The sequence below is a fragment of the Pseudophryne corroboree genome, chromosome 12, assembly GCF_028390025.1.
Source record: "Pseudophryne corroboree isolate aPseCor3 chromosome 12, aPseCor3.hap2, whole genome shotgun sequence".
Classification (NCBI taxonomy): Eukaryota; Metazoa; Chordata; class Amphibia; order Anura; family Myobatrachidae; genus Pseudophryne; species Pseudophryne corroboree.
In genome coordinates, this window is record NC_086455.1 from 131,324,937 (window position 1) to 131,338,632 (window position 13,696).

The 13,696-nt window shown below is 39.9% G+C and overlaps 1 protein-coding gene across 4 annotated transcripts in view; it reads left to right on the forward strand.

The window, feature by feature from the left end:
• Nucleotides 1-13,696, forward strand: part of FMN1 (formin 1) — a 517,710-nt gene that overhangs the window by 332,860 nt on the left and 171,154 nt on the right. Inside the window, exon 9 of one of the 4 annotated variants that reach the window (XM_063948028.1) lies at nucleotides 10,196-10,548. The exons of the other annotated variants lie outside the window; for them this stretch is intronic. Within the exon in view, the coding sequence (XP_063804098.1) occupies nucleotides 10,196-10,212 (17 nt within the window). The 3' untranslated portion in view covers nucleotides 10,213-10,548. Of the gene's footprint in view, nucleotides 1-10,195; nucleotides 10,549-13,696 lie in introns of those variants that run through there. 4 annotated transcript variants of the gene reach the window in all.

Below are 13,696 nucleotides of genomic sequence, written 5' to 3' on the forward strand. Positions count from 1 at the left end.
ATATATATATATATAAAAATATTACTGTATATACTGTTTATACGTGTGTGTATGTATGTGTATATATATATATATATGTGTGTGTGTATATGTGTGTGTATATATATATATATATATATATATATATATGTGTGTGTGTGTATATATATATATATATATATATATATATATATATATATATGTGTACAGAGGAAGCTAGTAGCGCCACAGAAGTAGTATCAAAGTTGTAAACAACAGTATTAGGAAAAAAGTGTTCTGAGTTGATTATCAAGAGATATATATATATATGTTTACCTGGAGGACACTCCCTATAGGCTATTAGGGCGTCAGCTTATGGACCTCAAAAAGCATATAGGCACTGGTACATATGCCTAGAGAGTTAGAAATTGGTACGGGAGGATGAGGTACTTACAAGCGACCAAAGGTGTCGAAATAATAATGTAAAAGCCAGGTGTTCAATATAAAAAATTTAATTTCAGAATACAATGCACTAAAAAAAGGGGGGGGGGGTGTTTCATAAAAGGTACATAATTATTTTAAAAAATGTAAACAATTTTTTAAAAAATGCAACCTAATCAATAAAATCTGGTATAAAAGCAGCAAAGTTGAGGCTAAAAAGTTATAACACATATACCAAAAATCAATGAAAGGTCCATACAAGCAAGAGCAATAAGTACAAAATCAGCAGGATGAGCGAAAAAAAAAAAAAAATTAAAAAATAGGTAAAAAATGAGAGAGAGGTAGCTTAACTTCAATAGTGGAGGTATGTTCAGAGTGGTACCCAACGCGTTTCGTCCCTCATGGACTTCATCAAGGGGTAGTGAGAGGCTAGAGACAGAGCATATTTATACCTCCTGGCTATGGGAGGTGTTAACACCATCACTTCCTGTTTGTTAATTAGTGGGTTGCTGTGGAGGTATCAAAGTACGTATATAAACACCTAGACATATAGTGAATAGAGTAAGGGGGCCAATTAATATATTCAATTGCAAAAACGATATTACATGGAGTCGTAGGAACGTATATAACATAAAGGACAAAAAAGTCCGTCAACTTCCGGTCCGGGCCGGGTGGAACGTCATCTCCGCCCCACTTCCGCCCCTCTTCCGGTTGCCTTGTGTCCGTTGTGCGCATGCGCCGGCTAGGCACCGTGCGATGCGGATCTCTTATGTGCTTTCACTGCTGTAGGCGGCGGCCATCTTTTTGGTTATTCAAACTTGGTTGTAGTACTGCTGCGAGTAAGAACTTCAGTATATTGTCCCTTTGATGGGCGGCGGCCATTTTTTTGGTTGTCAGAGGACGGAATGAAGAACTACTGCCAGTGAAGTTAATAGGCTGCGGTTTACATAGTTCAATGTTCGTGAATTCGGTTTAGATATGAGTACACCTTTGAGGTGGTTTTGCATTGCCTCTGTTTTATAGAAATATATTTTGTTGCTGTTAGTCTCTCCCTGAGGGAGGACTTGCACTTGGTCCAATTTATTGTGTTTTTTTCTTCTTAATCATCTAGCCCCACTTAGTACTATGTATAACTCTCTCTCTCTCTCTCTCTCTCTCTCTCTCTCTCTATCTATATATATATATATATATATATATATATATATAAAAATATTACTGTATATACTGTTTATACGTGTGTGTATGTATGTGTATATATATATGTGTGTGTGTATATGTGTGTGTGTATATATATATATATATATATATATGTGTGTGTGTATGTATATATATATATATATATATATATATATATATATATATATATATACCTCCACATACACACACACACATCCACACCTGACGCTCAGTGGTTCCTAACAAGATAATGTACGGTGCCATCCATATAAGCTGCAGTCAGCCTTAGCATAGTGTCCCGAAGGCAGCACTCTAAATAAACAAGGTACTCTTCAGACTATTCTCCTGAAACTGTGTTCGAAAGTGACGTCTGTAACGAACTACATTAATTGCATTAATTAGTTAAAGCCTGCAAATGTTATGGTTGAGCACTGTCGCAATATATGCCTATGAATGGTTATATACCATCTACAATGGAGTAGGAGTTGAAGATAACTGAAACAAGCAGTTACCTGGGCATCACCATTTCATAAAGCATACCTCCCAACTGTCCCAATTTTCGCGGGAAAGTTCTGTTTTTTTGGGACTGACCCACCCGCGGCCCGCAGTGTCTCACGATGGAGGGGGGGGGGGGGCAGTTGGGAGGCTCCTGTCACTGCTGCTGCATGCGCACACAGTGTCTATTCACGGAGATAGACAGATATGGGGCGTGCCAGCAGCTCACTGTGGGGCAGATTTATTAAGCCTGGTGAAGTGATAAAGTGGAAGGTGATAAAGTACCAGCCAATCAGCTCCTAACTTCCATGTTACAGGCTGGGTTTAAAAAATGACAGTTAGGAGCTGACTGGCTGGTCCTTTATCACCTTCCAATTTATCACTTCACCGAGCTTAATAAATCTGCCCCTGAGCGCTTGCCATGCCCCCATACTGATGAGAAACGGGGCGTGGCTCGCGATTGCGGCATCCCTGCGAAGCCACACACCTTTCTCTGAAGCCACACTCCTTTCTCCGACGGGTGCGGCTTCGCTGCATAGGAGTCCCTCTTTCATGGACATTAAAGTTGGGAGGTATGCATAAAGTATTGCACTGCCCCTAACAATCATATCCGCACTGCTCTGGGGGATTTTTTCAACCCACTAGATGTCTAAGACCTTCCCTAGTGAGCAATGCTTGAAATCACTGGTATGTTCGTGTTTAATAAAAAAACACCGTAGAGCAGCCATTCGTATGCCGATACAGCCACGATCAGACACCGAATACAGGCGTGCCGCACATCATTTGTATCAGCATAAACTGCTTGTGTGTTCTATTTGCATCATTTTGTGAATAAGATGCATTTTAACAGGAAAATACATCTTGGTGTGACTAGAAGGGCTGTTCAACATACCAGAAGGCTAGATGTACAGTATGTGGACACATCTGTAGGTGCTGGTTTTGTGATTACAAAAAAAAAAAAAAAGTATATATTCTAAAATAAGTAAATCTCTTTCTGTAATGTTTGAAGGATAACACCTTAATTACCAGGGATGTTTTGTAATTTGAAAATCCTCATTTTAGCATTTTTATAGTGTGCTTGTTAAAAGACTGTTTAATGTTGTAGGGTATTTGTGTGTGCTTGATGAGCGTTTTAAACAAATAGACTTTTTTTTTTTAAATATTAAAAGCTAACTTAACCAAAACTATTACAAAAATAAGCAAATTCCTTTTTGTTGTACTCAAGATCATATAATCCTGTTTGCTTTGATACATTTTATGTTTAGCTCTCTAGTTTTTGGAAACTGATTGGACTAGAAGTGAGGGTTTGTTTTGTTTTTACATTTTACTGTTTTGTTTTCTCCACTAACAGCTGCTAATAATACAAAAATGTTTGATTTGTTTGTTGTGGGTTTTTCCCCCCTTTTTTTTTTTTCTTTCTTTATTACTATTTTTAGATTTTTATGAAAGCACAAATTTAAGTATTCTTAGGTCTGGTAGCTTCCTTTCCTGCAGGGGGATTTTGATTAAGTCATTTTAAGGGGATATTGTGTTCTATTATATGCTGTACAAAGCGGTTTAAGTGGCATTTATGTATGCTTTCTGTGTCTCTGAAAATATGTGTAGGTATAATGTCCACTCCCATCTGCCTTGACAACACCTTGTGCAGGTGTCGTTGGGTTACAATATAGTTTCGGAGGGAAAGCTGATATGTCTCCTTTAATTTTTATTTTTTTAGAATTTTTTTAGCTTTTATACATATAGTGCCACTAACTGTCCATAGCTCTGTACAATGAAAAATTAAAATAAAATGGAAACAAGCTTTGCATTGTAGTCTTCAGTCCTGCCGTTCCTTGGGTTTTGCAAATCCGCCAACTGTTCGAAGCAGGTGTCCCCCTCGTTTTTGTGGCAAACTGTAAGAGGCTTGCCGAAACACCCTCTCCGTGAGCTTTGCCTCCTGATTTAAAGCATTGCTCGCTAGGGAAGGTCTTAGACATCTCTGCTAGTGGGTGGAATAAATCCCCCAGAGCGGTGCTGATGATTGTTAGGGGCAGGGCAATACTTTATGAAATGGGGATGCTCCGGTAACTGCTTCTTGTTTTTTCCAACTCCTACTCCGTTGTGGATGGTATATAACCATTCGTAGGCATATACTGTGACTGTGCTCAACCATAACATTTGCAGGCTTAAAGTAATTAATGTAGTTGATTACAGACGTCACTTTTGAACACTGTTTCAGCAGAATGGTCTGAAGAGAAAACAGATGAATCTTTACTATAGCAACATGTGCTTAACTGATATTAGCAAGGATTGTTGTTACTTGTGCTTCAAACCCCCTTAGGTCAGTGGTTCCCAAAAGCACTACAACACATTGTATAAACAGACTGAGTAAAGTACTAATTAATTCACCTGTGGCAGGGCATGGATATCCTTAAAACCTGGAATGTTAGAATGCCTTGAGTGCCACGTTTGTGAACCATTGCCTTAGGTCAGTAGTTCTCTACCGCGGTCCTCAAGTACTCCCAACAGTTCATGTTTTCCAGGTCTCCTCAAAGGATTGCAAGTGAAATAATTTGCTCCACCTGTGGGTCTTTTAAAATGTGTCTGAGTAATGAATACACCTGTGGACCAGCTAGGAGACCTGGAAAACATGAACTGTTGGGGGTACTTGAGGACCGAGTTGAGAACCACTGCCCTAGGTAACAAATGATGCATGGACAACTGAAGATTGAAAAAATAATCTGCTGTAGTACCACTAGTGGTTTACAGTGGATGGTACAGAACCAAGTCATTCTTTACATAGATCTTTAGACTGGTATGTAGATAGCTTTATAATTATATTTTGTTTTTGTCTGATTTAGACATATAAGTAAGGTGGCTGGGATTGGGAGATAGTGGGAGTTGCAATGAAACATTACCTGGAAGCCTCAGGCGGCGTGAGGATCAGTGATTGGATTTTTCCATCACTACACACAAATGAACATGTTAAGATTTACAGTCTTCGCTTTGGAGACAATATTTATCACCGTTTATAGAATTCAAAAGTGTCTATTTAATATCACATTGTTTGCACACCAGTTTGCATTCCCAATAAACGAAAAGTGCTCTCTTTCTAAATATTATTAAACATGCCATGCTAAAGTATAAGTCTTCCTGTATGAAAAGCGATTTGTTACATTCATAAATCCATGTGAAAGTTCCCGCAGATGCGTGAAAGATCTAAGCCGCAATTTTTTCTGGACTCTGTGCAGAACTTAGAACATGCTTCAGCTTAATTTCTTAACAGCAACAATTAAAAATATGTGAAGTATTATAATATTTATGTCATGATTTTGTCTCGTTAACTAAACATTTTGACATAGTTCACAAGCCTTACATACTTTATTTCCTAGAGGTAGACCTGTGTTCACTTATAAGCCTAGTGGAAGTGCTAGCTGCAGATATAATCAGGGAAGATCCTGGTCTCTGGTACAACATACAGATTGAAAAGGGGCTGTATATCTGCGCTCACCTCTGGGTGTAATTGGGTAGTAGCAGTACCTTAGTGGCCTGATTCTGTTTATGGGGGAATGTATGTTACAGTACTTAAACATATACGCCATACATATTTAGCTATCGTTAGGGCGTCTGGCTATGATATCACAGGGTGAGAAGTTGGGTCAGGGTAGTACCTATGTGGGCGTAAAGTCTTATGTGCCAAGGCGTTAAATGACCAATCGTACCAGAGTGAGCTGACATCAGGTAACATTGTTTCTGGGAGGTAGCGATTTCAAATAGTTTCATAGGGTTAGGAGGATATTAAAGGTAGTTGTCTACAAATGGACATTGGACAATGCCCATAATGATGTTTTTTTTTTTTTTTTTTTTTTTCTCAAGCATTTATCACCGTAATGAAAACACTTGTTTTTATTTGTATATTTTGTTTTATTTTATTCTTCTGCTTAATAAAACCGGTTGAGGCCAGTTGTACCAGAAACCTTGGACTTATGTGATCTCTCCGCTGCTGTGCACTACCCGTCTACCCTAGGCGATGGTACGCGTTTCTCTAACCCAGTTACAACGTGGTGGAGAATGCGAGCACCTGATCTGTGCGTAGTGAAAGTAGCAGCAACAGAAAGGACTTATTGGGGGAGATTCAAATGTTTGAAAAGTCAGTTGGGAGTCTGTTTTTTCCTATCTAATAGACAGGAAAAAACAGACACCCAACTGACTTTTCAAACAATTGAATTTCACCCATTGTCTGAAACGCGTTAAGCTCTCTGGGCTGTTTTCCACTGGCTCGTCCTGCTGCTGACAGTGTGTCTCTGTGCTGGACCCCTATTATTTGGAATTGGAGTCCAGGCTGTCCATCTTTCCATCTGGCCTTTCATGACCCAACTGTTTTGCCTATTTGGGGATATGCTGTGTGCACTTTTATCTACATATCTCTTTTCAGTGGAATGTGTTATTAAATTGTAACTTTTTAAAGGATAATCTGCACTGTTTGTCTTTCTCTTCTTTGTCCCCTTTTGCGAGCACTGCCGTATTTATAATGGGAGCAGTGCACATGGGGTCCAGGGGGACCCACACCGCACACCCTGCACCCATTATTGTAATACGTACACTCCGGAGTCCTGCAGTAAAGCATCAGCGCTGCAGAAATCACTTGGAAAATGGCACGGCACCATTTTCTCGGTGTGTTGCGCATGCGCAGTAGGAAAATCCCTGGGAATATGGCCGCCAAACCAGACACTAGACTTTAGGACAGCGCTAGGGTCCTTAGTGCCAAAAGTCACAGCACTGCTGCCGGCTAGAGAGGAGGGGACCCTTACGGAGCCTGCGTATGGGCCTCCTCCTCTCTAGATACGCCCCTGGTTGCAAGCTCCTATATATACAGTATGTAAAGGGGGAACACGATGTTACAGGTTCCTTAAGGATGAAATTGGAAACCACTGAATGTCACAATTAATGTGCTGCTGTTGAGTATAACTACGGTGATTATATATATATATATATATATATATATATATATATTGTGTACAAAAAGTGCAGATAGCGCTACAACCTGAATATTCTATAACCAGATATCCCTGAGATGGGAGATCATAAGTTACACATGAAATAGTGCAAAGCAAATTATTAAATTATTTAGAGAACACTCCCAGATTAAATGGTGTCGCAACCAGATTTCAAAATGTCCAATTCCCAAGGGAACTTAGCTTTCAAATTTGTTCTAGTGATAAATCAGTTGCGCCTTCAGTGTTTGTGAATAAAACGTTGCAAATCCTTAAGTGATAGTTAAAAAATGCGTACCAGACATATGCAGAACATTCGCCTTGTTTATGGTGTCTTTGCATCTGGATGTTCCTTACTCGTACTAACTCTCCGTTCCCATCCGTCCAGGCATTGGTGTGGAGTTTGTACGTATATGCAAGACAATGTGTCAATATACTGCTCTTAGAAAAGTGACTTGGTGCTATTTTTGTGCAAAGTTAGCAGTAAAGTGAATATGTGCAGAGAAAGTGCTGTAAGTGCTTATTAAAAATATATGAATAAAAATGAATATATTACTGGCAGTGTGCTAGTTCCCTTTTTTTCTTAGGTAACGTGCTTAAATACCATTTCTTAAGGGTGCAACACCATATAGCTCAGTATTCAGAGGAGATCTATAGAGGAGGTATATTTATATGAGGCACTTACATCTAGAGTTGCAATGAATTAAAAAGATGCTGCCGTCATTCCGTCATCAGACTTATATACCTTTAAAAAAGTCCCATATGGGAAGGAAAAGCCTCTGATAGTGTAGTATTATTTAAAAAAGACATTTAATAATACATAAAACGACAAAAAACATATAGATGGACTCGTACAATTTAAAAGTGCATATAAGCTTATCTGTTATTTCCTCAGATAGGAGCGGAGTGCCGGTAGGTGCCCAACGCGTTTCGTCCCTTAGTTCATCTCTGGGACTTCCTCAGGGGTCAATAGTGGTCTGCTCTGCATCCCCACACCTTATATTTACTCTCTATTGTATTCCGTATAGAAGAGCTTCTTGCGAGCCAGATAAGATGTGAGTGACCGGAGAGCCTGGAGCTGTGTGGGTGCGGCTCAGAGACACATACACAAAGCTAAGGGACGGAGGAGGAAGTGTGTGTAGCACAGAACTGCTGCAAGAGGCAGGCTCTCCCTGCCTCTTGCAGCAGTTCTGTGCTACACACACTTCCTCCTCCGTCCCTTAGCTTTGTGTATGTGTCTCTGAGCCGCACCCACACAGCTCCAGGTTCTCCGGTCACTCACATCTTATTATCTGGCTCGCAAGAAGCTCTTCTATACGGAATACAATAGAGAGTAAATATAAGGTGTGGGGATGCAGAGCAGACCACTATTGACCCCTGAGGAAGTCCCAGAGATGAACTAAGGGACGAAACGCGTTGGGCACCTACCGGCACTCCGCTCCTATCTGAGGAAATAACAGATAAGCTTATATGCACTTTTAAATTGTACGAGTCCATCTATATGTTTTTTGTCGTTTTATGTATTATTAAATGTCTTTTTTAAATAATACTACACTATCAGAGGCTTTTCCTTCCCATATGGGACTTTTTTAAAGGTATATAAGTCTGATGACGGAATGACGGCAGCATCTTTTTAATTCATTGCAACTCTAGATGTAAGTGCCTCATATAAATATACCTCCTCTATAGATCTCCTCTGAATACTGAGCTATATGGTGTTGCACCCTTAAGAAATGGTATTTAAGCACATTACCTAAGAAAAAAAGGGAACTAGCACACTGCCAGTAATATATTCGTTTTTATTCATATATTTTTAATAAGCACTTACAGCACTTTCTCTGCACATATTCACTTTACTGCTAACTTTGCACAAAAATAGCACCAAGTCACTTTTCTAAGAGCAGTATATTGACACATTGTCTTGCATATACGTACAAACTCCACACCAATGCCTGGACGGATGGGAACGGAGAGTTAGTACGAGTAAGGAACATCCAGATGCAAAGACACCATAAACAAGGCGAATGTTCTGCATATGTCTGGTACGCATTTTTTAACTATCACTTAAGGATTTGCAACGTTTTATTCACAAACACTGAAGGCGCAACTGATTTATCACTAGAACATATATATATATATATATATATATATATATATATATATATATATATATATATATATATATATATATATATATATATATATTTTCTGTTATAATAACACGACTATTCCTTTGCTGGGTTCTTCTGTGAATGTAGTTACTCTAAAAGCGCTGTTTTGTGTATATTACTTTTTCCAATTAGTTTATGCACCCCAAAAGAAATGAAAGTATTTAAACGAAAAAAAATTGCTTTTTATTATTTTTATTAAAGTTGCCTCAAATTAACACCCAAATTACCTTTTTTTTTTTCTTTTGTCTTTTTTTTTTTTTTTAATTCCTTCATAGTTAAATGAAATTTGTAAGCTTTTCTCATTTTACATTATTAAATGTACAAATCCGCTTTTTGACACCTTTTTAAAAGCATCCAGTACTTTCGTTATGCCCACTAACATCCTTCTATATGGTCCTACTAACGAAGTTGTCACTTTATTGGAGTCCAGTAATGTATCCCCACTTTTTCATGCTCTTCTCCCAATTAGCTTTTTTGACCAAATTCGCACAACCTTGCTGTGAGTTGTACAAATTGGCATTTCTGATTGAATTGTGTGAATCACAGGTGCGCGTATGAAGGCGATGTGTGCGAGTTTGCACCTAATTGAATTCCCCCCATACATATGTCTAGTAAAGTAGTATTTTATATTCCTACATTACCATCACTGGTTTCCAGGTTCCCACTTCTCCTTTATCCCCTCTTAGATGTCCGTCCCAGATTGTTGGGACCACTAATTTCCTTCTTAGAAGATTTTAGCTGCAAGGGGGTTTAATATTACATAGTTTTATGACACACATAAATAGCCTTGGATATGGGGTTGTAGACTTCTTGGACCTGCATTAGAAAGACATCTTGGGTCAGGGAGGAAGAGAGCTTTGATCTCTAGAGCAGAATCATAATTACATTATTTGTTCCCTTGAAAATAACTGAGCATGGCTAATTCAAAGAGAAATGGCTGTGTTTTAAGATTCTGACATGACTGTCTTGACATTATTTCAGGATCATCTTGCAATTGAATGTGATGAATCAAGTGCATTAATCTTCATACTTTATATCACAAATGAAGCAGATTCCTGCAGCCGATGAATTAAAATTGCAATGATCTCCAGCCAGGGGAAGAGGTACACAACCTTTCCTCTGTGTTTCATAATAGACTTAAAATTGTGATGTTCTTTCGTGTTGTATCAGTGCAGTTCTGCTGGAAATCAGAGCTCCATTACCTGTCAATGATAGGCCACCCTGTTACACGTGTTTAATTTATGTTACATTTTGTAGGAACCCATTATGTCTGTGTTTGTATTGTGGAGCTTCATCATGCCTGACTTTGCATAATAAATCCTAACATTGACTACTTCTGCAGTGCAGAGAATGCAGGGTGATATGATGTTGAGCCAATATGCTTGACAAACAAGTTTGACTTGTGTGTATAGCTATACGTGATGAGACATTTTTTTCCCCTCTGATTTAAATTTATTCAACCATTATCTATTTTGTATTAAATACAGATATTAGAAAAACAAACTTTTTTTCTTTATTCAATTATTATTTTTTTGCATCATCTAAAACAAGTACTTTGGCCGATATCCAATTAGCTGCGGTAATTTGCTGTGGCTAATTGACACCCGTCCTTCCCCCTGATATTCAATTGTCCCTGATAACCAGCCCTTAGAGCCCCGTTTTTTTTTAACGAAAATTTGTAGGTCCGAGAACTTATCCTGGATCCTATGTGTTTTTCGCACGCAAATAGAATTTTTTTTTCCAGCTGAATATAGAAACAGGGAATAATTGACTAGGTAAAAAAATTGCGCAAACACCCATTTTTTTTCGCAGCTGAAAATTTCCAGTGCTGATTGGATACCCCCCTTTAATTACATTTTCAATTGGGTGGATTGTGGCGACACATCTAATCATGATTGGTGAAATTATATGCAAAAGTTTCATACCTGTACTGAATTTTAGGCATTTCAAATAGGTGAAATTTTATTTTAGTGCAAGCAATCTTTCCTCTCTGCTGCTGTGATTATAAATTTTGCTGCTCTGTTCTTGTTTCCTCTCTACTGGAAGTCCGGGGCAAGAAGCTTCATGGCTTATACATACATCACATTTGTTCCCAATTTTACATTTTGAATGCCATCTTTTGAGATGATATATTTTCTTATAGGACAGTTTAAGCTTATTTATTTAAGCATATTGCACAGCGCTCTCCAGAACATGTTTAATCACTCACAATGAGAGGTCAGCCTGCGTGATAAGAGTATTTTAGACAAAAATGTGTCTGTTTTTGGACTGTGGGTGGAAGCAGTTTTTGGAAATTGGTAGTTATATTTTTACATTGTAAAACACATTTTGCAAGATGTCCTAGGGCTTTGCATAGTACATTTGGACTCTCCAGTAGTATTTTTTGCTGCCTCCAGCAGTTAACGGGTTAGGATGTTGAACTACAGACTGTCTGTGCAGAGCTGTTGGATGGACCAGTCTGGATGTGATCTGTGTATCTCTGGTGCCAGAGACTGTGCTGACGACTTTATGTAACAGGGGAGTCTCCTGATGCCCATTAAGACCTTGCATATTCCCCGCCTCATAAATCACCAGGCATGTTATAGACACTGTTAGGGAGAGAAAAGTCCAAGTTCACAGGAGACATTGAAACAGGACTGAAGGGTCATCATTACTCTCTGCTGCCTCCTCTAGTGCTGTTTTTAGTTTTTCAAATATACACTCACTAGAAAGAAGATTGTCAGATCATTTGATTATGTTGCCTTCTGTGCCCGTATAGGCTCTCATTTAGACCAACTGTTTTTGCTTCTAGAACGTGATACATAAACAGTGCCTGTTTTCTGTTATGTTTCCACCACTCCTTTTTAATAGTCCATGCTCTATGAAGTCTTTGCAGTGATAGTTTGTAAAGCGCATTTAATTCCATACATCTGTCTGAAAGCTTTGTTCCATATAACTTCGGCTTCATCTTATGCCTTATTTCTCTAACGTCCTAGTGGATGCTGGGGACTCCGAAAGGACCATGGGGAATAGCGGCTCCGCAGGAGACTGGGCACAAAAGTAAAAGCTTTAGGACTAGCTGGTGTGCACTGGCTCCTCCCCCTATGACCCTCCTCCAAGCCTCAGTTAGATTTTTGTGCCCGAACGAGAAGGGTGCAATCTAGGTGGCTCTCCTGAGCTGCTTAGAGTAAAAGTTTAAAGTAGGTTTTTTATTTTCAGTGAGACCTGCTGGCAACAGGCTCACTGCACCGAGGGACTAAGGGGAGAAGAAGCGAACTCCCCTGCGTGCAGAGTGGATTGGGCTTCTTAGGCTACTGGACATTAGCTCCAGAGGGACGATCACAGGCCCAGCCATGGATGGGTCCCAGAGCCGCGCCGCCGGCCCCCTTACAGAGCCAGAAGACTGAAGAGGTCCGGAAAATCGGCGGCAGAAGACGTCCTGTCTTCAATAAGGTAGCGCACAGCACCGCAGCTGTGCGCCATTGCTCTCAGCACACTTCACACTCCGGTCACTGAGGGTGCAGGGCGCTGGGGGGGGGGGGGGCGCCCTGAGACGCAATAAAAACACCTTTTTTTGGCAAAAAATACATCACATATAGCTCCTGGGCTATATGGATGCATTTAACCCCTGCCAATTTTTCCATAAAAAAGCGGGAGAAAGGCCGCCGAGAAGGGGGCGGAGCCTATCTCCTCAGCACACTGGCGCCATTTTTTCCTCACAGCTCCGTTGGAGGAAGGCTCCCTGACTCTCCCCTGCAGTCCTGAACTACAGAAACAGGGTAAAACAAGAGAGGGGGGGCACTATTTTGGCAGATAAATATATACAGCAGCTATATCAGGGAAAAACACTTATATAAGGTTATCCCTATATATATATATAGCGCTCTGGTGTGTGCTGGCAAACTCTCCCTCTGTCTCCCCAAAGGGCTAGTGGGGTCCTTTCCTCTGTCAGAGCATTCCCTGTGTGTGTGCTGTGTGTCGGTACGTTGTGTCGACATGTATGAGGAGGAAAATGGTGTGGAGGCGGAGCAATTGCCTGTGTTAGTGATGTCACCCCCTAGGGAGTCGACACCTGACTGGATGGTCTTATGGAAAGAATTACGTGATAGTGTCAGCACTTTACAAAAGACTGTTGACGACATGAGACAGCCGGCAAATCAGTTAATACCTGTACAGGCGTCTCAAACACCGTCAGGGGCTCTAAAGCGCCCGTTACCTCAGGTCGATACAGACACTGACACGGACACTGACACCAGTGTCGACGGTGAGGAAACAAACGTATTTTCCAGTAGGGCCACACGTTACATGATCACGGCAATGAAGGAGGTTTTGAACATTTCTGATACTACAAGTACCACAAAAAAGGGTATTATGTGGGGTGTGAAAAAACTACCCGTAGTTTTTCCTGAATCAGATGAATTAAATGAGGTGTGTCAAAGTCAGAAAAATATCTCTATGCACACTACCATATTTGCACCTCACACAGGTCCGTGCTGCGCATGC